The 20,272-nt window shown below is 41.8% G+C and overlaps 2 protein-coding genes and 1 long non-coding RNA gene across 5 annotated transcripts in view; 2 read left to right on the top strand and 1 right to left on the bottom strand.

The window, feature by feature from the left end:
- Positions 1 to 14,374, top strand: part of LOC310682012 — a 43,539-nt gene extending 29,165 nt beyond the window's left edge. Inside the window, exons 2-3 of the long non-coding RNA XR_014513725.1 lie at positions 12,975 to 13,689; positions 14,058 to 14,374. This is a non-coding gene — a long non-coding RNA (uncharacterized lncRNA). The remainder of the gene's footprint in view (positions 1 to 12,974; positions 13,690 to 14,057) is intronic.
- Positions 1 to 20,272, bottom strand: part of LOC310679604 (uncharacterized protein) — an 82,373-nt gene that overhangs the window by 47,831 nt on the left and 14,270 nt on the right. The gene's annotated exons all lie outside the window — the stretch shown is intronic.
- On the top strand, positions 379 to 12,161 carry LMO2 (LIM domain only 2). Of its 3 annotated transcripts, none has more exons than XM_083446565.1 (4): positions 872 to 1,173; positions 1,464 to 1,663; positions 8,111 to 8,326; positions 11,097 to 12,161. In XM_083446565.1, exons 2-4 carry the CDS (start codon positions 1,623 to 1,625, stop codon positions 11,314 to 11,316), a joined length of 477 nt encoding a protein of 158 aa, XP_083302691.1. In that variant the 5' UTR covers positions 872 to 1,173; positions 1,464 to 1,622; the 3' UTR covers positions 11,317 to 12,161. The 3 variants fall into 3 exon arrangements, with proteins under 3 accessions (XP_083302689.1, XP_083302691.1, XP_083302690.1); XM_083446564.1 differs by having other exon boundaries at positions 872 to 1,345; XM_083446563.1 differs by having other exon boundaries at positions 379 to 1,663.

Here is a 20,272-nt window from a genome sequence, read left to right as displayed (position 1 = left end):
TTAAGCAATTGTAAATGGACGTCTTTATTTGGGGGGGGGGGTTGTGTAGGGAATGAATAAATAAATATCAGGAGATTGTCTGGTATTTTTTCACTAACAACTTTTGGTCTTTTTTCTTCACTTATATTGGAATCACCAGAGCAGACAGCCTCATCTAGTTGACAGGCATGCTTCCAACATGGTGCTGTGACTGTACTTTTACAGTGAAGCTTAATTTTATAAACAATGCAGATCACTTCACTGTGTGAGTGAATCATCTTGCCTGAAGAGGGGTTGTTGAGAGAGGCTGGAAAAGATTATGATAGAGCTGTTTCCATTACTTGTTCCTAGGTGTTTGCTCATTCCTTTATCCACGTCCTTTTGAAGGTATATCTATTTGAACTTGGAGATAGGTAGATAGATGATAGGCAGAAACACTGCTTCCTATTCTAGCCTGCCACTCATTTTCATGCAGTGAATTTGCCAAGTGGTCATCCATGTTCATCCATGACCGTGCACATGCCTTAATGATCAGCAAAACTCAATACGCTTCATGAGATCTGAAGTAGGAAGATAATTCTTCTTCAGTTTTATGTGTCCTCCCACGGACACACTTTTGACCTCAGGCAGTGCTGTGCTTAATGAAATACTGGGCACTTAAACCTGAACCTAACCTATTAGGCAACTTTCAATTAGCTTGATTTGCTAGCAAATGGTTGCATGGTTCAATTAAAAAGACACCAGCACACTCTTTTTTTTAAGCAGAGTCCCAGCCTCCCTCCCCCCCCCCCGTGTGTGTGTGTGTGTGTGAGAGAGAGAGAGAGAGAGAGAGAGAGAGAGAGAGAGACTGGCCCTTTAAGGAGCCAACTCAGTCGTGAGAGATGCTGCTGTTCTGGCTTGCTTGAATCCCCAGGAGCCCAGTTAAGAAATAGACAGCTGTCTCTTTAAGTGTCATTTCCTTCTATTGTATTTGAATCGTGAGCAGGAAAGAGGATGTGAAACCAGAGAGGACAGACCGCGGAGCCAGCTTCAATAATAATAGTAGTAGTAGTAGCAGCAGTAGTGGGGTAATAATAGCAGCAACTTCGACTATAATGGGGATGGTGCTGCTGGTGGAGATGCTGGCAGCTGCCTCTGCGGAGCAGGAGCCCCTCTCTCGAGCGCGCCCGGAGCTGCCCAGGCAGCAAACCTAAGGCAAGCAGCAGAGGAGACTCCGGGATCCAACGCAGCAGCAGCAGCAGTGACAGCTCGGGAGACGGCGGCGCGGAGCAATCGGCGGCAGCAGCAGCAGCAGCTCCAGCCTCTCTCTGCCCCGGTCGCTCGCGCCCCCTGAGCAGGAGGAGCGTCGGCGCAGCCAGGATGGGAGGTTAGATCCTAAGGGTTAGCTAGGCGCGCTCGCTTGCAGGAGAGGCATCGTCGCAGGAGCAGCATCCAGCACGCACCAGCCCACCTCTCTCTCTCTCTCTCTCTCTCTGGTGCTACAGGAGGAAATCCTGCGAATGTCCTTGGGGAGCGGGAGGGGGGCGGAGGTGCCACTCTGCCGCGGGTAGCGAGCAGGCATTCAGGAGCAGGCAGCCTTTGTGGGGGCAGATCTCGGCGCAGACCAACCCACCGGCGAACTACAAAGGACCCCAGAGCTGCCAATGTCCTCGGCCATCGAAAGGAAAAGCCTCGAGCCCTCCGAGTAAGTGACCTCCTCTCCCTGTCCCCCCCCTCCACCAAGTCCCCTCCAGCTTCGCATCTCCAGAGCTAGGGCCAACTTTGCCTTGGAATGGAGACGGATTCTGGGCAATCCGTGGGGCTGGGTTGTTGGGGGGGGGAGATAAAATAATGACTATTATTATTATTATTTTGATTATGCGCGCTGGCTTAAGAGAAAGTGCCATTTGGAGAGAGACAGAAATAAATACGATGGGGCTGCATCTTCCTTTCTCCAGGTTACTAGGTGTGTTTCAGAGACCCCGCTCTCCCCATCCCGATCCAGTCCCTGTACCGCGATCACGTTGTGAATACGGATGGACTGTGCAGCAAGGACTAGGCAAGATCTCATTAAGCTCGCACTAAGCCAGCCAGCCTGCTACTTGCAGGGATGGTAACTGAAACCCAGAGCCACAGGCAAGTTCCCCATTTTGAGTTGGAGGCCAATTACCAGAGCCACCAGATTTCCTATCCAGCTCCTGCTGAGGGCGGGAGTGGGGAGGGGAGAAAGGAGCGGGCATTTAGGGTCGCAAACGCCTTTGCATCAGGTCCTGCAGATTAGGTGATGCTGATGAAAGTGGCTTCAGAGGGATAGGGGCTGGGAGACTCCCGTTGTAAAAAAGCCCAAGTTTGCCTGCAGTGCCTCTCTTTCTTCTTCTTCTCCTCCCTGCCCGGCTACACACTGGCTGATTAGACTAGAAAGGTCAAGGTTGTTATCAGATGCGTGTGTGCTGGCGCTCAACTCCCACATTTTCATAATGCAAACCACCGGTTTGAAACTTGGAACAAAATGTCCAGCAAGAGAGTTTCTCTGTGCATGAGCCACAAGCGAGATCAGAAGAGGGGGGAGTGGTTGCTGTCACTCACAACCCCAGCCGTAGCTGTTAAAGAAGTAAAAATAAATAAATGTTTAAGTTAGTATAAAATTTGGATTTCCTGGTAGACTTTTTACCATGAAGATCTTACTGTACTCTCAAACAAATGCAGATATACATAATTTCAGAGATGATTAATTTGCTGTATCACTAGCACTGCCATTGAACTGGGCTTTTAAAGTTTACCCATTTACCTGTCCCATTGAACTTGGTGGGACTTACTTCTGAGTAAACAGATGTAGGATTCAAGCTATATGCCTCTATTTAGGGTGGTCATATTTTATTTGTCTAGACCACAGTAGCTTTGTGGTACTCTAGCAAGAAAATACTTTTAATGTCCCTACTTAATTAAATATATGTGTGTATTTAATTCATCTGTCAGTTGTTGTCATGAGGTATCAAGAAAAAAAACAGGATGTGATTCTCTGCTCAGTTATACAGGCTTAAGGCTGCAATTATAAGCCTTCTTATCATGTATCAAGCACCCTTGAATTCAACAGGGGTTTCTTTTGAATAGACATGGTTAGAATTGCACTGTAAGTACCACCGAAATACTGTAAAATGAATCCACATGCAGAAAACAGTGCATAGGTTTTCGATCAGAGTTGGAAAGCCTTGCAGACCAGTCTGTCTCTGCTTTCCGAAAAATAGGTTATATTAATTTCAGTTGAATTTACTCTTATATTAAGTGTGGTAAGAATCAGTTTCTGGCCTCATCCACTTCAGATACTTTTACAGAGACTTAAATATCATATGTACTGACTGAAACATTGTGCATATGCTACAGTTGCTCCATTCCCTATTTCCCCCTGCTATGTTAAAGCTCCTTCTTCATATTTTAGGTTGCAGTCCTATATATCCATTTACTTAAGAGTAATCCTCTGAAAACTCAGTGGGACTTAATTTTTAGTAGACATGTATAGGATTGTGCCGTCAATCTTTCAAAACTGCCAGCAAAGGAGGGGGCTTGAGATTCAACTAACACCAATTTTCAGTGTATCGTTATGGCATACAGCATTCCAGAACATAAAGTTTATTATGAACATTTCCTCCTCCCACTATTGTAAAAGTCCCTCATTGTTTTGGGATAAAAGGACATGAAACTGGCCTTAAAGAACCATTCCAAACTGCACAACAGTTGTGCAAACCAAAACCTTCCTGTACCTGTTTATGCAGACTTGTAGGATATCTTGGAGATAGTTTCTGGGTATTGGTTCAGGAATTCCCACACCTCTTTTCTCAATCCTATGCATTTTTAAATATATGGTTGCTTTCATGACAAGTCATGACAAGTCATGAACAACAATGAAAAAACTCTGTTCTTTCTGACAGAAATTGCTACTGTCTTCACTGACAGCATTCTCCATAAAAGACTAGTGTGCTAAAACATCATTTAAAATAGATTTGTGTGCAGAAATAGCAGCTGTGAAGAGTGAAATAATTCAGTAGCACACTCACACGGCTATACAGGTATGGAATCAGGAGGTATTTCTTCATAACGGCAAATCAAGAATTAGTATGAAATGCCTTGAGAACTTGATCATCTTTCAAGCTTTACGTAGACAAGATTCAGCCGTATTTATTTTTCAGATAAATGTGACTTGAGGAAGTTTTACTTCTTTGAATAGCGTTTTTGAGGGAGTTGAATCATTTTTCATTATGTTAAATTCTTCTTTCTTGTGAGATTGCTTTTGAGAGCTTAGCGAGATACAGTAACACAGCTTACTTATTTCTTGAGTGTAACATATAAGTCCTCTCGCGGCCTTAGAATTTAGATGTTATTATTGTGAGCATTTGGGAATCTGTTGTACCAGTTGGTAAACAGGGATTAAAGAAAAATCAGGAGCAGGGTGGGTGACACATAGCCTTCTCGTCACACAGATTTGGTTGAGAAAGGAGGAAATGCCTGCCTTCCACTGAGAGAACATGGCTACCCAGACTACCTCAGAGGGGTAGAGCCTCAACTGGAAGTCAGCATCTGACTGTGATCTGGATGGGAAAGTGCCCACTTCTAATTTTTTTAAAGTTGAATATGAGGCTGCCAAATTAGATGGCTGCTGGTGGGCTAAGATTTCGTTGAAGATTGGGGCAGTGGAGAGAAGGCTTTTACCTCAGCATTTCACCCAAACTGTCTTGGGGTTATGGAGTTGCTGGTGGGAGATATGTGGTAGCAAAAATGGGAACACCTTGGACTTGCCAAGGCCTGCACTGCAGTTATCTCTTGTTGGCAACACTGCGTCACATAACTTTTAAGTGAGAAACGTTCCACTGGGCATTTTTACAGACTTAAAGTGGTCTGCACTTAGAGAGATCTATAAGGCCAATGTTGCATCTACTTTGACTAGAATGTACATTTGAATTTAGTTCCAAACGCTTATCCTGCATTATGATCATTCATATGTAGTATAAGTGGTGTCTGTGTGTGTGAGAGAGAGAGACTCAAATGAACTTATTTAGCATAAAAACTGTCCTGGGCAAAAAGGACGCCGTGAACGTTGTTAATGGTTTGAGCAAGAGGCATAATGTAAGCCAGTAAATCACGTGATTAACTTTGAAAATGTGAGGGTTTTATTTTTCCTCCGTGGCAATGTTTATGAGCTTAAGGTTAAACATGTGCTAAAATATCTTGCTGTGAGTTGCTGACTGTGCAGGCTGCTGGCGTTTTGCTGGGAATAATTCTCAACAGCAATTGCAAAATGGAATATCCAGGGAACAAAGAAGCTTTCAGGGAGATAATACATTTACATTAAGAAATGTCTTTTCTCCTCTCATTTTATCCAGTCATTATTTTACCTTCTCCCTGCCCCCAGCCCCAAATATTTTTTTTCCCTGGGGTGAAAAGTGCATTACTTCTTGAGAATACCATGCTACAGTGAATAATTTGGAGTTGACTCTTCTCATATGTATATGGTGCTACTCTTGTTAGCGGTCTCTGCCAAAAAAGAAAAGAAAAAAAGATGACTATTATTAACAATCAGGACCTGCTGATTCCAACTATCAGTAAGCATTCCCATTGTTTGGGAAGGTGGTTCCTATAGCCCTAAGTGTTGTTTTCCCCCTTGAAGATGCTTTGACTTCTGCAAAGGTTTTCCTGAGGCTGCTGATACCTTCGCCTGATGCATGCATGGTGCCATTTTGATGGCATCAGGAACTAGACTCAAAGAGTTTTCTATTTATTCTTTCCTATAAAGTTAGTACAGGACTGAATAACTAAAAAAAACCCTATTTCAGTCCACAGACAAATGCATATGGGGAAAAGCCTTGAAGATACTTCTGCCCATTGTACCTTTTTAAATATTACAGCTGGACAGTGGACTCTCTTTTGATGAGCTTATTGGAAGGCATTGCTATAAGGCAATCCGGTGGGCAAAGCTAACTGTGGGGGCCATTAAGACAAAACCATCTCCCACGCTGCCGTCAGGTTCAGGGCGCAGGTATAACATTTGAAAAGCGCTCTTATTATGTAGGCAGGGGCAAAAGATAAAAGTCCTTGCTTTAAATTAGCCTTTCCAACCTGGTGCACTCCAATTTTTTTAGGCTACAGTCACTTTTAAGGAGGTTTTGAGTCTCAATAACAGAGTGGTTCTACCTTGGAATCAGGAACTATTACGAGTTACTGATAAGTATGGACGCCCTTTGGGCATTTAGAAGGAGGGCCTACAGCAAAATGTTGAAGTATGTCATTGGCCCTAACTGAGGTGTTGTGGTTCAGTGTGCCAGCCAGCTAGTGAATCTTCCAGGATGTCATAAGGTGGAAAAGTAGGGCATTCCAGAACTCTGTTTTCTTTTGAAATTTGCACTCATCATTCTGTGGTTATTGAGCATGCTCATTTCTTGCTGGGCATTTTTTAAGGGAATGCCCCATAGATTTTTTTAAAAAATTAAATTATGCAAATCTCAGTTTTCCTAAGCATACCAATATCTTATTTCTCACCATTTTGGCCCCCACTCCTGTCAACACTCAATACCTATGGTTCCTATTGGAGGAAGTAGTTAATAACATTCAGTATTCTGAAGCATGGGGCTATATTCATTTTCTAGCCTTCTCATCTTCATTCGCACATAATATCAACTACAACAGCTGCCCTAGGGAGGAAGGGTGTAGTATAAATTCAATCAATAAATAACAAAATAAATATCAGAGAAAACCTACTGGGGGAAACCCTGTACTTATCAGGACATGTCCTTGAAAACTCCCCATATCATTTGATGACATTCAGTGCAGTTCTGCACATGCTTACTCAGAAATTAGTCCCGGTATGTTCAGTGGGATTATTCCCAGGTAAGTGTGCAAAGGATTGCAGCCATGGTCCTGGCTCAGCAGTAGATCTGTTAAATGGACATAAGCGAGGCAATGTACCTCACACTGGTTAAGCTGTGAAATGGGTATAAAAGTTACCAGTCTCACACAGTTGTTATAAGACTATGGTGCTAAATAACTCTTCACAATCAAGTGTCATATGAATATTGATGGTCAAGGTATCATAACTGTATGGCATTCTTTACAAATGTTATTAAAATGTCTGAAAATATTCATCACAGCAGTGAAAACATTGATGTATGTAGCAGAGTAGGAAAGGGAAACAAACTGAACAGCAATGGTTTTTCTTAAAGACTTAAGAAAATATCAATTACTTAAAGATTTGGCTACTTATAGTTTTTCTTTATACCGTCCACAAATTCATTGCCACAGGACTCATGGGGTGGGGGTGGGGAATCCTTTTTGACACAAGTATGCAGTGTGTTAATTACAGCTGTACGTAGATATTATTTGTAATAGATGTTGGACTGAATTTGGACCAAAACAAAAGTAATCCAAACAAATTCTTTTCCCATTTTCACTGGTATATTAAGTATTGCAAATTAATTAAAATTAATTAATTACATGAATTAATTGAAAATATGTTAGGGCAGCGTATATATTGTGCATGCATATATATAGTCATTCCAAGATTTTTCACTGAAAAGAGCTAGACTTTACATTAGTATAAATTATATAAATTGAGCTTTCCCTCCATACATTTGCTAGCTATGAGTAAAGGCAAGAGGTTATGCAGGTCACCAAGTCCATTTACCACTGGGGATCTTACATTCTGGAATGTGAGGCTTCTGCAAGCATTTCCCGCTTTTCCACACTTACCTTTCATTCTTAAGGAACAGAAACTTTATTATAAAGAGATGAGATTCTCAGGATTTTAAACCATGTATGCATAACCCTAACCAAACAATAACATATGTTAGGAGACTCTGTATTCTATAGGGGTTGAATTGTAGAGTTTATTGCTGGGATGAAATTGTGTCTCTTTTACTGTACATTTCTTATTATGAATTGCATTTATGTAATTGTTTTACCTTTTGTATTGTACGGAGATCATGTCATGTTTTAATATAACATCCATATAATACTGTGTGGTCTTTTGATGAAGGGCAGTATATAAAATTAAAATTAATTTAAATTAACAACGGGAGAAAAATCAGACTGAAGATTTTCTGATTAGACTATGAGTTGGTTGCTTTGGCTGGATTAGTGTATTCTAAAGGCTGTCTCTTTCCACCAGGGAGCCAGTGGATGAGGTGCTCCAAATCCCCCCTTCCCTGTTAACATGTGGAGGTTGCCAGCAGAACATTGGGGACCGTTACTTCCTGAAAGCCATCGACCAGTACTGGCATGAAGACTGCCTTAGCTGTGACTTATGCGGGTGCAGACTTGGAGAAGTGGGAAGGCGGCTATATTATAAACTGGGCAGGAAACTGTGCCGAAGAGACTATCTCAGGTATACCAGACACCATAACATAACCCTTCCTTCCTTCCTTCCTTCCTTCCTTCCTTCCTTCCTTCCTTCTTTCCTTCCTTCCTTCCTTCCTTCCTTCCTTCCTTCCTTCCTTCTGTCCTTCCTTCTTTTTAAAAATGAAGGTAGGTCTACGCTTAAAACTCTAGTGCAAGAACTGGGCTCAGTCTGCACAGAAGAGGTATAAGACACAGTAGTTGGAAACTGACTAGTCTCAAAGCCAAGTCTGGATAAGCTGCTTGTCAGTTAAAATGAGGAGGCGGGGAGAACTTCAGGCTCACAAAAACCTTCTCCACAAATTGCTGTCCAGTCTTATGCAAGGCTCCACTTTGTAGGCTGACTACTGATATTTGAGACACAGTATGGCATGGTAAGGGGAAGGGAGGAAGAACTATGCCAGCATCACAGGTAGGCACATTACCAGTCCAAAGGTTTAAAATCAGGCACTTAAACATGTGCTTTTCCTGAATTGGGTGTAACCTTGGGCTGAATGACCTGTAAAGAGATGTAAAACTAGTGTTCATAACTAAGGATGGGGGAGAAAGTCAGTTGCATTCATATTGAAAGCCAAATTTATCAAATTCCACACTTTCCGGAACAATATGAGAATTCAAGCACAGCCATTATTTAAAATTCACACTTCTCCAAATTTTGTGATGCAGTTATCTAACCAAAAAAAGTGTGCAAAAATGCATACATTAGGGGGAAATGTGCAAAAAATGAATATTTAACTGAAAATATAACTGAAAAACGTGTGTGTATGTGTGTGCGCTATATGAGGAGAAATTGCTTGCAAAAATGTGTGCATACAAAATATGTTTATTAGGGAAAAAATTACTCTAAAATGCTGGATAATTTCCATGAAGATTTTTTTTGTAATTAAAAAAAGTCACAAAATGCTGCAGAAATGTGGAAAATTGGAATTAAGATTGGAAAAATCAGGAACTAAGAGAATTGGAATTGATGGATCCTTCCATCACTATTCATAAGACACTATGTACACACAGTTAATTTTTCTTAGGATCCTGTCTGTATTTTCTACTTTTAAAAATAGCATCAACAATCCCCCCCCCCCGTTAGTTGTGAATAAAAGAATAACTATGTTCTTCTACAAATCAGGGATCTTGATTGTTTGCCATCTCTTTTGTACTTCATATGTGTGATTCCATGAAGCCATGAGGGGGGAGAAACACTTTATTTATAGCTAGATGTATTTAGCATCCTCAAAAATTCACAGAGGTGTGTGTGTCAGTGGGCAATAGGGAGGAATAAAGTGCTAACCTACCCAATTATCCCACTTCAGAGCTTTTTCTAGTAGCAGTTGTGCTTGAGTAGGACTGCATTTGCGTAAAGTAATAATATGCAGTAAATCACCAGTGTACGTGCAACATCCTGAAAAGAATTCATCCCTATTTCCACTAGCTGAATATTTTCTCACTGTAATGGCAGAAAATATGGGCTGTTAAATTAATGCATTTTCTGTGCCTTGTAATTGGATGTGTTCCGTCTTTTCACAGCATAATGTGTTAATTATCTGTGTCTGCTAATGAAGAATTTCATAGACACAGGCCGTTAAATTGGCTTTGGCATTTCCCACATCTGTAATTCAAATGTAAAAGCCTGCATTGCCTGGAACGTGTGTGTGTGTGTGTGTGTGTGTGTGTGTGTATCTGTTTTAAAACAGTCCCTCTTCCTCTTTTTAATCTACTATCACAAGTGATGCATTCCAAGGTGGTTCTTTAGTGCCACCTTAAAAAAAACAAAGAATCCATATCTATCAATTGTTACAGTGACTAGGAAGCAATGGACAGTGACATCTTCTGGAAGGCCAGGGAAATGACGACAGTTTTCTTTCTAGGGATTGTACTGTGTTCCAAAAACCAAGCAGTCTGCTTTTTGTATGATGAGCACAGCGTTGGAAACTGACAAGCCCTTTCTGAAATGTGTGTGATTGCAAAAAACATTGCAAATTTATATTGGCCTCTGATTCCCAGTACAATATATCATCATCTACTGGCATATTAAACTAGATTTTTGCAAACTCAGCAGGTGGTAGCCTAAATTAATTAATTATCTGGAAGCACATGCCATCAATATGTATCTTGCACATTACACTGATAAACATTTGAAAACATAGCACCATAATGGTGGTCTCCATGGGGGTGTCTTCATGAGGCTGCAATATGCTAAAACAGGTTTAATCATCATGGTGCCTTCCATAAATTGTTGGGTTACAACTGCCATTATCTCTTGACCATGGGTCATGCTGGCCGGTTCTGATGGAAGTGGTCATCCAACATTATCGGGAGGGTAACATGTTACCTATGCCTGTGCTAAAATAAAGGATCCTATAAAACTTTTGGCTTTGCACTAGAATTTCTAGCAGTTCACAGAATCCGCTGTAATTCATTTTTATTAAAATGGTTCTATGAACTTCAACATGCTTTTATTAGAACCTACAAATGCATCTTGATTGCTGACAAATCCATATTAAGCCAAAGCCAATATTTCAATCAACAGACTGGGGGAAAATATTAACTGGCAATCATCGTGAGAGCATTAGAATTCTCATCCACCTTTTCCATTACTCTTTCTCCCTTCACAAATTTCTGGGTGTCCTTCTACACAAATCTATTTTGCCTTCACAAAACGCAGCCAAACGAGCAAGCAACATTCCTTGTACTTTACGCAGTTAGAAATACATGTGATAATCTGACTCCTGAAGGTTCTTGAATTTCTTTTCCCCTCTCTAAAGGCTTTTCGGCCAAGATGGCCTCTGTGCCTCCTGCGACAAGCGGATCCGGGCCTATGAGATGACGATGCGAGTAAAAGACAAAGTGTACCACCTGGAATGCTTCAAGTGCGCCGCTTGCCAGAAACACTTTTGTGTCGGTGACAGATACCTTCTCATCAACTCAGACATAGTCTGTGAGCAGGACATCTATGAGTGGACTAAGATCAATGGGATGATATAGCTCACTTGTGCCTCATGGTCTCCAAATCCATCTCATGGGTGACACAAATACCTAGCTGTGGTGAGGAGATTATCACTCACAACATCTATGTGCTTTGTCTAAGGAAAGGGGGGAATACAACAGAATATACAGGTACCTCATCATGTCCAATTGCAGATTGGGGACTGGGACAGTAGCAGGCAGGTGGATTTCTGTTATGCTTTGGTGATAAAACTGACATTCTCTGAAGTGATGGTGGAAGCTGGGGAAACAATATAAAATAACAATGGATTCTCTTGACTGGAAATATAGTAGTGACATGTAAACCGATATTATGGCTTCAACACTTGCAGACTAGGTTGTGCAACGAAATGGGCTTGGGGTATTTTCTTCCTTTCTGTTTACGCTATTGAGACCATGTTCCCAACTTTAATGCAAGATGGGATAATGTCAGGAGGTGGGGAGGGGAGCAAGGAAAATGGGACTCCCATTCTTTTAAGTTCTGGATGTGGAAAGAATGCTTCTTTTTGCATGGAAACCAGTTTTTCCCATTTGAGAATGAAAAGTACAACCTTTGTCTGCAATGCTGCATCAGATGCACCCTATTTTATACGTTTAAGTACTTGTGAGGTCAGTGGGACTTAATGGCATGTGACTAATGCCAGACTGCAGTCTTCAATGCTAAGCAATCATTTCAAGAACTTAGGATAGGCCTTTCGCTGCCATTGAGTGTGAGAAATATCGCCACTCATTTCTATACAAATGTTAATTGAAAAAAATTGTCCAGCTATTAACTGAGGCAATATTAATAATTTGTTGTGTGTAGTAAGATCCTGCAGATTTAATTAAAAAAATGACTGGTTTGATATCTGTCCTTATTTTTTTATTTCATTACACTAGTGGCTTTTCCAGCCAATCAGATTTTAGTGCAACAAACACACAACCAAGCAACCGTTACTAATTTCTTTTGTTGCAGGGATGCTGAACCATTGAATTTGCAATGTTTCGTACATGTTGATTTTATTGTCTTTATCTTCTGTAAGCCGCCCTGAGAAATGCAAGTGTGCTGGAAGGGTATGACATAAATCTAACCATCATCACCATAGAAAATGCTATTTTCCCCCACAGGCAGTACATCTGTTGCTTTTGTGACTGCCACATATAAGCAGTGCGATGGTATGAGTGTCAATCAAGTGATATGAATGGTAACGAGTGGGCTATTGAATATTACCTGTGATATGATTGGTAATGAGTGGCATAAATTCTCTCTCCTCTGTACTTGTGCTGCTTGAGATTTTTGGTTGGTTTGTAATAGGTTTCAAAAAGATTTCTAAAATGAGGCAGTCACTGGAATTACTCCTGCCAATTTGAGGATGAAACCAGGGAGAGTTTGAAAGATGATCCTCTCCGCATGCACAGTAACACACTGTTGTTTCAATAACCCTTTCAATGCAACCCGATACAGTGGTACCTCGGGTTAAGTACTTCATTCGTTCCGGAGGTCCGTTCTTAACCTGAAACTGTTCTTAACCTGAAGCACCACTTTAGCTAATGGGGCCTCCTGCTGCTGCTGCGCCGCCGGAGCACGATTTCTGTTCTCATCCTGAAGCAAAGTTCTTAATCTGAAGCATTATTTCCGGGTTAGCGGAGTCTGTAAGCTGAAGCGTATGTAACCCGAGGTACCACTGTACATGCTTACTTGGAAGTAAAACTGGCTACGTTTGGTAAGGCTTACTCCATAATAAGTATGTTTAGGATTTTAGTCTAAATTTTTATTTTATATTATTTGAGTTCTTTAAAGGTTGAGTGTTATTTCTTTCAACACTGTTCCCTTCCCCTCAAAGGGTTTAATAATGCTATAGCTATCCCCTCTTATTCATTGCATGTAGAGTGTATATTGTATTTTACTGATTTCTTTATATGGGAACTTAAGGGACTATATACAGTTCAGGCATTCATTCACTGATTATCTGGAGATGCTTTAAGGAAACTGGGTACAATCCTGCCAGCATTTATTTGCAAAGAAAGAGAACCATCTGCTTGAGCTGCAAAACTTACAGATTAATCAATCACAAGGTTGGAAAGTTTATTTACAATGGGTTTTGTTCATGTACAGCACAACCAAAGGGGTGTGTTTGTGTGTGTGTGTGTGTGTGTGTGTATGTGTGTATGGAATTGTTATAATCCATATACCAGAACCTTCACATAATCCTGCCCAAGAACTAAAGCCTTCCACTGATATCCCTACCATAAAGTGACGATGCTCAAAAGGGCATTTTCTGTTTATGTACCCTTTACCTCTCGAATGTTCTACCTCAGTAGACCCAAATAGGACCTTCACAGCTTCTATTTAGGAGTGCAGTTAAAACTTTTGGTTTTAACTGAACCTTGAAGGTAAAGGGACCCCTGACCATTAGGTCCAGTCGTAGCCGACTCTGGGGTTGCGGCGCTCATCTCGCTTTATTGGCCGAGGGAGCCGGCGTACAGCTTCCGGGTCATGTGGCCAGCATGGCTAAGCTGCTTCTGGCAAACCAGAGCAGCGCACAGAAACGCCGTTTACCTTCCCGCCGGAGCGGTACCTATTTATCTACTTGCACTTTGACGTGCTTTCGAACTGCTAGGTTGGTAGGAGCTGGGACTGAGCAATGGGAGCTCGTTCCGTCGCGGGGATTCGAACCGCCGACCTTCTGACTGGCAAGTCCTAGGCTCTGTGGTTTAAGCCACAGCACCACCCACATCCCCTAGTTCTAACTGAACCTTAGAGCCCCCTTAATTTTGGGGGGTGGCATGAGTTCTGTGATTGTTAGTGGATGCTGCTCTGTGTCTTTAGTAATGAAGAGCAGGCTATAAATGATTTGAAATAAATCCTGTGTAGCAAGCAGAAGTCTGATGGGTTTTGAGAAAATGCTTGTGATCAGAGGACGCTGAGCAGGCAAGTGAAATTTTGGCACAGCTGTTTAAGCTGTAGTAACTGCCTCCCCTCCTCAGAATTGGATAGGAGTCCCTCAGGCAGGACTTCCATATTAATCTCTGTATTATACTTCAACCTAATACAGATAATCTATAATTAGCACATATTACATACCATATTTTTTGCTCTATAAGACTCACTTTTTCCCTCCTAAAAAGTAAGGGGAAATGTGTGTGCGTCTTATGGAGCGAATGCAGGCTGTGCAGCTCTCCCAGAAGCCAGAACAGCAAGAGGGATCACTGCTTTTGCTGCACAGTGATCCCTCTTGTTGTTCTGGCTTCTGAGATTCAGAATATTTTTTTTCTTGTTTTCCTCCTCTAAAAACTAGGTGCCGTCTTATGGTCTGGTGCGTCTTATAGAGCGAAAAATACAGTACATGGTGCCTAGAATGGACAAAAACATTATGCACAACTGCAAAATCTGCTGTTTTCTAAAAGCAGTTCTGGCTGTCCATGAAGGCTTTGCCAAATCTAGTTGTATACCTGTCAGTACCAATTTAAACCCTTTCATTTCTACTCTAAAAACATCTGTCAATTGTCATGGGTATTGTGCTATTGATAATTGTTCTAATATGAAGACAGGCAGATAGCCTTGCTGAACTGTCGGCTTACCACCAAATTGGTGCAGACAGACTCCTCACAAATCAGACTTTATGCCTCTCATCTCACTTCTTCTGCCTTCTCCTGCCTGGCTCATGGTTGATTTGTTGTTGTTGCTTGTTCATTTTTATTATTTATTTCCCAATTGGCCTCACAAGCATTGTAGGCAGCATAATCCTACATTTTTTGCAGTCCTGTTCCTGTATACAGTGTTGCTTCTATATAAATGCACAATAGCTCAACTATTCATTGACCTTTTAAAATCTAAGAGTGTCTGCCAGGCAATCTTGCCCACACATCTCTAAAGAAAGCCCAGATATCCCAACATATGTGCCCCGGAGAAAAATAAAATATAGGTTAGATAAGGAAGGATGGCAAGGGATGAGATCACACAAGGCAAACTGTATTGTCAAGTTTGGCAAAAAAAATCACCCATCCTCCATTGCAAAAATATGAGGTGTCGTGGCTACTCTCTGTACAAGATGCATGAATGGGACCATTGTTAAGGTTCAAGTGCTGAAGTATGAGGTTATGGTGAGGCAGTGGCGTAGCGTGGGTTGTCAGCACCCGGGGCAAGGCAAGTAATTTGCGCCTCCCCCCCCCCACTGCACTGTCCCTCCCCCAGATAGTCCCTCGCTCTCTCTCCGCACCGCACCGCATGCCTGGCACCCTCCCCTCCACAGTGGGCGGCGACCCGGCGGCTTGGATTCGCACAGCCAGCACTGCAGTGAGAGAGTGAGTGAGCCAGGTAGGGGCAGAGAGCTGCGAGTGCGAGCACGCCTCCCCCAGAGGTTGCGCCCGGTGAGGCCGGCCCCCCCTGCACCCCCCACGCTACGCCACTGTGGTGAGGAAATAATTTTTTTCTGGAGAAAATTTGGCCTTTCTTAGACTACCTTGAGAAAGAAGTGATCACCTCCTGGGGTGTTTGGTGTGGGGCAGAAGAACAATTTAAGGACATACTAGGCCACCCTGAGGGTTTATGAGGTTGTGGGCACACAAGAGTCAACCCCTTGAGCTACAGGCGGAGGCGGGCTCTGGGACATCCATAGGGATGGACAGGTACACTAGAGTGAACGCTTTGTTGTGGGGCCATGATGAATATGCTCACATACCTCAAGGCTCACCAGGCAAAGCTGGGGAGATACAGCCAGTTCTTGGCTAGAAAGCTACTGTATGCAGCAGTGGACATGCCCAGGGGGTACGAGTGGGGTGCTCCCCCCTTTATACTGTTGGGAGGTTGCGGAGACAATCTGTATTATGCCTGAGTCCCTTCTAATTCCTACTCAGCAGCCCTCGCTTAATAATTGGCTCTTGATTTGCAGATCTCATGCTATATTTCAATAAATTTAACCATTCCACCAACATGCTGTCTCTTGAGTCTTCTTCAGTGGTGTGGAGGAGAAAGAAGCAGGGAATGATGGGATCGCAACTGCTTCAAAAGCAGCACCTCACTATTTAACATATGTTTTTATCACAAAACAGTGTGAATTATTGGAGAAGTTGTTTTGAAATGTGAAAAGAAAAAAAGAAATAGAGAGCAGATCTCCTTTTGTAAAAAGACCAGAAAAGCAATGAAGAAATTAGAGGAAAATGTCATTTTCTTCCAGTCCTTTTAAAAAAGTCACATCGTCAGAGCATCCCATCATGATCCACAAAAATAAAACTGGAAAACTGGGACATTTGATACTGAATTATATTGTTCTTTGGATGTGTTCAGCAACAGCATTATTTGAAAAGCACATCATTATTCAATTTTTTCCCCATTATTCAATGTCATGGTTGGAAAATGAGAGTATTACCGGCAGTATCACTTTTTAATTCTGTGCCCTTGGAAGAAAAGGGTAATATCATGTCAGCTTAATGGACTTTTTGGTGACATGAGTAAAACAGGAAGCTGCTGTTAATGCAATATCTTTATTGAAAGCTGGGTACAGCTGTCTCTCCTGCTTCTTTCCTCAAGGTAATACTATGCTCCCAATCCTGTCATACCCAGGAATCAAATTATTTGAATTCTGGACACATCAGCACAAAAGTGAAGACACTCTGCCAGATCCACAGTATGCTTGGAAAAGAACATCATACAGCATCACTCATTTATACGACTGTCAGTCTGGTGCTGTAAATTCACAAGATATGGAGGCCTCGGGTGCCACACTTTTTGTCTCTCTGCTCCTCAATCACCTTCCTTCAATATCTCTACCCTATGTAAGCTAACATTTCATCTCTGAGCCGTGTAGCTTTCAAATATCTGCCAGGATACTCAGAGGTTGTCCATGCTGTAAATTTGAATGGAAAACTATGCATTAAGGTGACTAGTTGATTACAGTCACCCAGAAAGATTCATGCCGGTTCTGAGATATGCCTTTGGAGAAGAATCTGCAAAAAGTTTGGTAGATCTAAACTAGAATATAGTTGGCACCTACTGACTACACCTATAGCAGGTTTACACCCTGCTCCCCTTTTTATTAGATGGTTCATTTGTAGGTACAGAAAATTCAGTAGGACAACTCATTTTCTCTTCTGCTCTTTGCCAAAAAGAAAATACAGTGCAATACTTAACAAAAATTCAAGAGACAGATTGTTTAATTAACATTCATATTCAGTAACCACCTAGATTAAGGTGAGGCTCACATAAGATTAAGCCTTCACATAAACAACGTGCATCAACTTTTGTGACATTGGAAAAAGGAATCTATCTAATAAATATCTAAACAAATCAGCAAGTTACTTAATGAATAGAATAGAATAGAATAGAATAGAATAGAATAGAATAGAATAATTGGAAGATATCACAGGGGTCATCTAGTCCAACCCCATGCAATGCACAACTCACAGCTAAATAAAAGAGTAATCTGTTTTAGCGTGGATGCTGGGGGGTTCAGGGACAGAACAGCATGTCATATGGCTTTCCCTGGGTGCCCTACACTAGCCTGCTGTCCTCAGGTGTGATAGAAAATGATGTTCCACCATCAGTGTTGGAAGTACTTATTAATCAGCTTTCCAGTTGGCTTCTGCACATGAAAATTGTGGAGGTACCATCTTGCCCTTTGACTCTGGCAGCAAAATTCTTGGAATGGTTCTGAATTTTCTCACTAAACTATCAGCAAGATCATATGTGTGCAGTAAGTTGTGAGCCGGCTTTCACATCAGTGAGTTGTGTTTGGTGTTCTCAACATGATAAATGTGTGTGTGTGGAGACAATGGTCCAGTAAGCTCTGTGCAACGGAAGTGGTGACAGATTGCGACTGGAATTTATTATGGTTTAAATTTATATTGTGTCTTTCTGAAACTAGGCACCAAGGCAGTTAAAACAAAAGTAATATACAAATACAATATAAAAGTCAATGTAATGCAACAAATTAAACACACAAAAACAAGAGCAGGTTAAGGGCAGTCGCCAGCAACAATGCAAACTAGCGGTCTCTTTCCTTATTTGGATGGCAGATGCATTTGGTTTACCATGAGGTTCTATTCCTTGTACATGGGAAGTTTGGACACTTGTGGCCACAGGGGTAAGTGTGCTGAAGAATTGCCTTTGGAGGGTACAGACTAGATTGACACTGAACATTTATGGGTGTTTAGCACACATGGGAAATGTGACATTGTGTCTGATCAATGATGGGGGAGTTGCTAGGGATGCTATGGAGGCTGCTGCCAATGTTGCTATGTTAGTAAAATAAAAAAGTAAATTATAAGTAAAATAAGTAAAATTAAAAATTAAAATGCTATCTCCTTTGCTGTTGGAAGTACAGTCATACCTCGGGTTAAATATACTTCAGGTTGAGCATTTTCAGGTTACACTCCGCGGCAACCTGGAAGTAACGGAACGCATTACTTCTGGGTTTCACCGCTCGCGCATGCGCAGACATGGCAAATCGCCGCTTCAGGATGCGAATGGGGCTCCGGAACAGACCGCATTCGCATTCAGAGGTATCATTGTATTCATACACTCGTGTTAGTCTTGGCACAACAAACAGCCCAGCACAGCTGAACCACAGGACCAGCCTATGTTTAGGACTGCAACTAAAGCAAAAGATTTGGGGATGTAAATATGACCTCTGCCAGGCACATACTGTTGATTTAGAAAGCCAAACGATCAACATGCAGTTTGTTTACACCTTAGTCTTGACTTGACTATCTCTAAAAGAAAAAAGGCAACATGTGTTACATAGATACGAGCTCACAGAAAACAAAGAATTTCTAGCTCACTCACTTGGGAGTTACAGTAGTTACATTGAACTCAGTGGGACTGACTTTTGAGTTAACATGCTTTTAGAATAGAAATGGATGGAATTGTGGTTTGTTAATAAGATGTACACAGTAATTACTTTCCATAATAAAAGTTACTAGGGCTAAAATATGTAGCTATCTCATCCTACATTCCTAGAAATCCTGCTCCAAATCCAGATGCATCTGGAAATCAGTAGTGAGGAAGGTTATTTATGACAACATATGTAAGGGTAATCTGCCCATTATTATTTCATGTATTCCATGGCTGAACCAACATTATGAAAAACATATTCTGGCACTCAGCCCTGACTGCAAGACCACTTTAAAAAACAGCATAAACAAAAGTTATCATAACCATTTGATAGCAGCTTTTTTATTAATTCCGCCCAAATTAGATGAAGTGGTGTGTGTTCTATGGAAGGCAACAAATTTTGGGATTACCATTTTATTTAACCCTTAGATTAAAGCTATTCAGCTGTAAAACATCTTCTTTTTACATAATCCAAGTTGTTACCCAAGTTTCTGGGAAATGCAGCACACTGAATGTGCATTTCATAGATTAGGCTTATCAGCTACTTCATTACACAGTTACAGGCTCCTTCCTAAAACAGCTGAGTTTTTCTTGAAGGAATGGAATTGGTGTCTTGGGCAAATCTGACACAAGCTCAGGGCTGGATTAAGATATTTAGAGGTCCTAAACAATGAAAAGATTATGGTGCCCCCCTCCCCAATAATTCAAAATAAAATCCAGATCAGTAATTCAAAATAAAATCCAAGAGCTTTAGGAGGAAACCGATTTTCTAGATCCATCTCAATCTGGGTTTAGGCCCGGTTTTGGCACAGAAACTGCTTTGGTTGCCCTGTATGATGACCTCTGTTGGGAGAGAGACAGGGGGAATATGTCCCTGTTAATTCTCATTGATGTGTCAGGAGTTTTTGATATTACTGACCACGGTTTTGTTCTAGAGCAGCTGTCTGAGTTAGGGGTGGGTGGCAGTGGGGGAGCTTCATGCTCCGGCATTGGGGGGGGGGATAGCAGGCAGGGCGGGGCTGGTGCGCATCCCGGGGGCATGGCGTGCCACCCACAGGGGCGGGGTGGGCATCCTGGGGGCAGGGCATGCCATCTGCAGGGGCGTGGTGCCCAGCGCAGTGGCAGGAACAATCACAATGGCACATA

The sequence above is a fragment of the Podarcis tiliguerta genome (assembly GCF_965153285.1).
Source record: "Podarcis tiliguerta genome assembly, chromosome: 1".
NCBI lineage: Eukaryota > Metazoa > Chordata > Lepidosauria > Squamata > Lacertidae > Podarcis > Podarcis tiliguerta.
The sequence above is the reverse complement of the archived record's forward strand: the minus strand, read 5'-3'. Positions and strand labels throughout refer to the sequence as shown.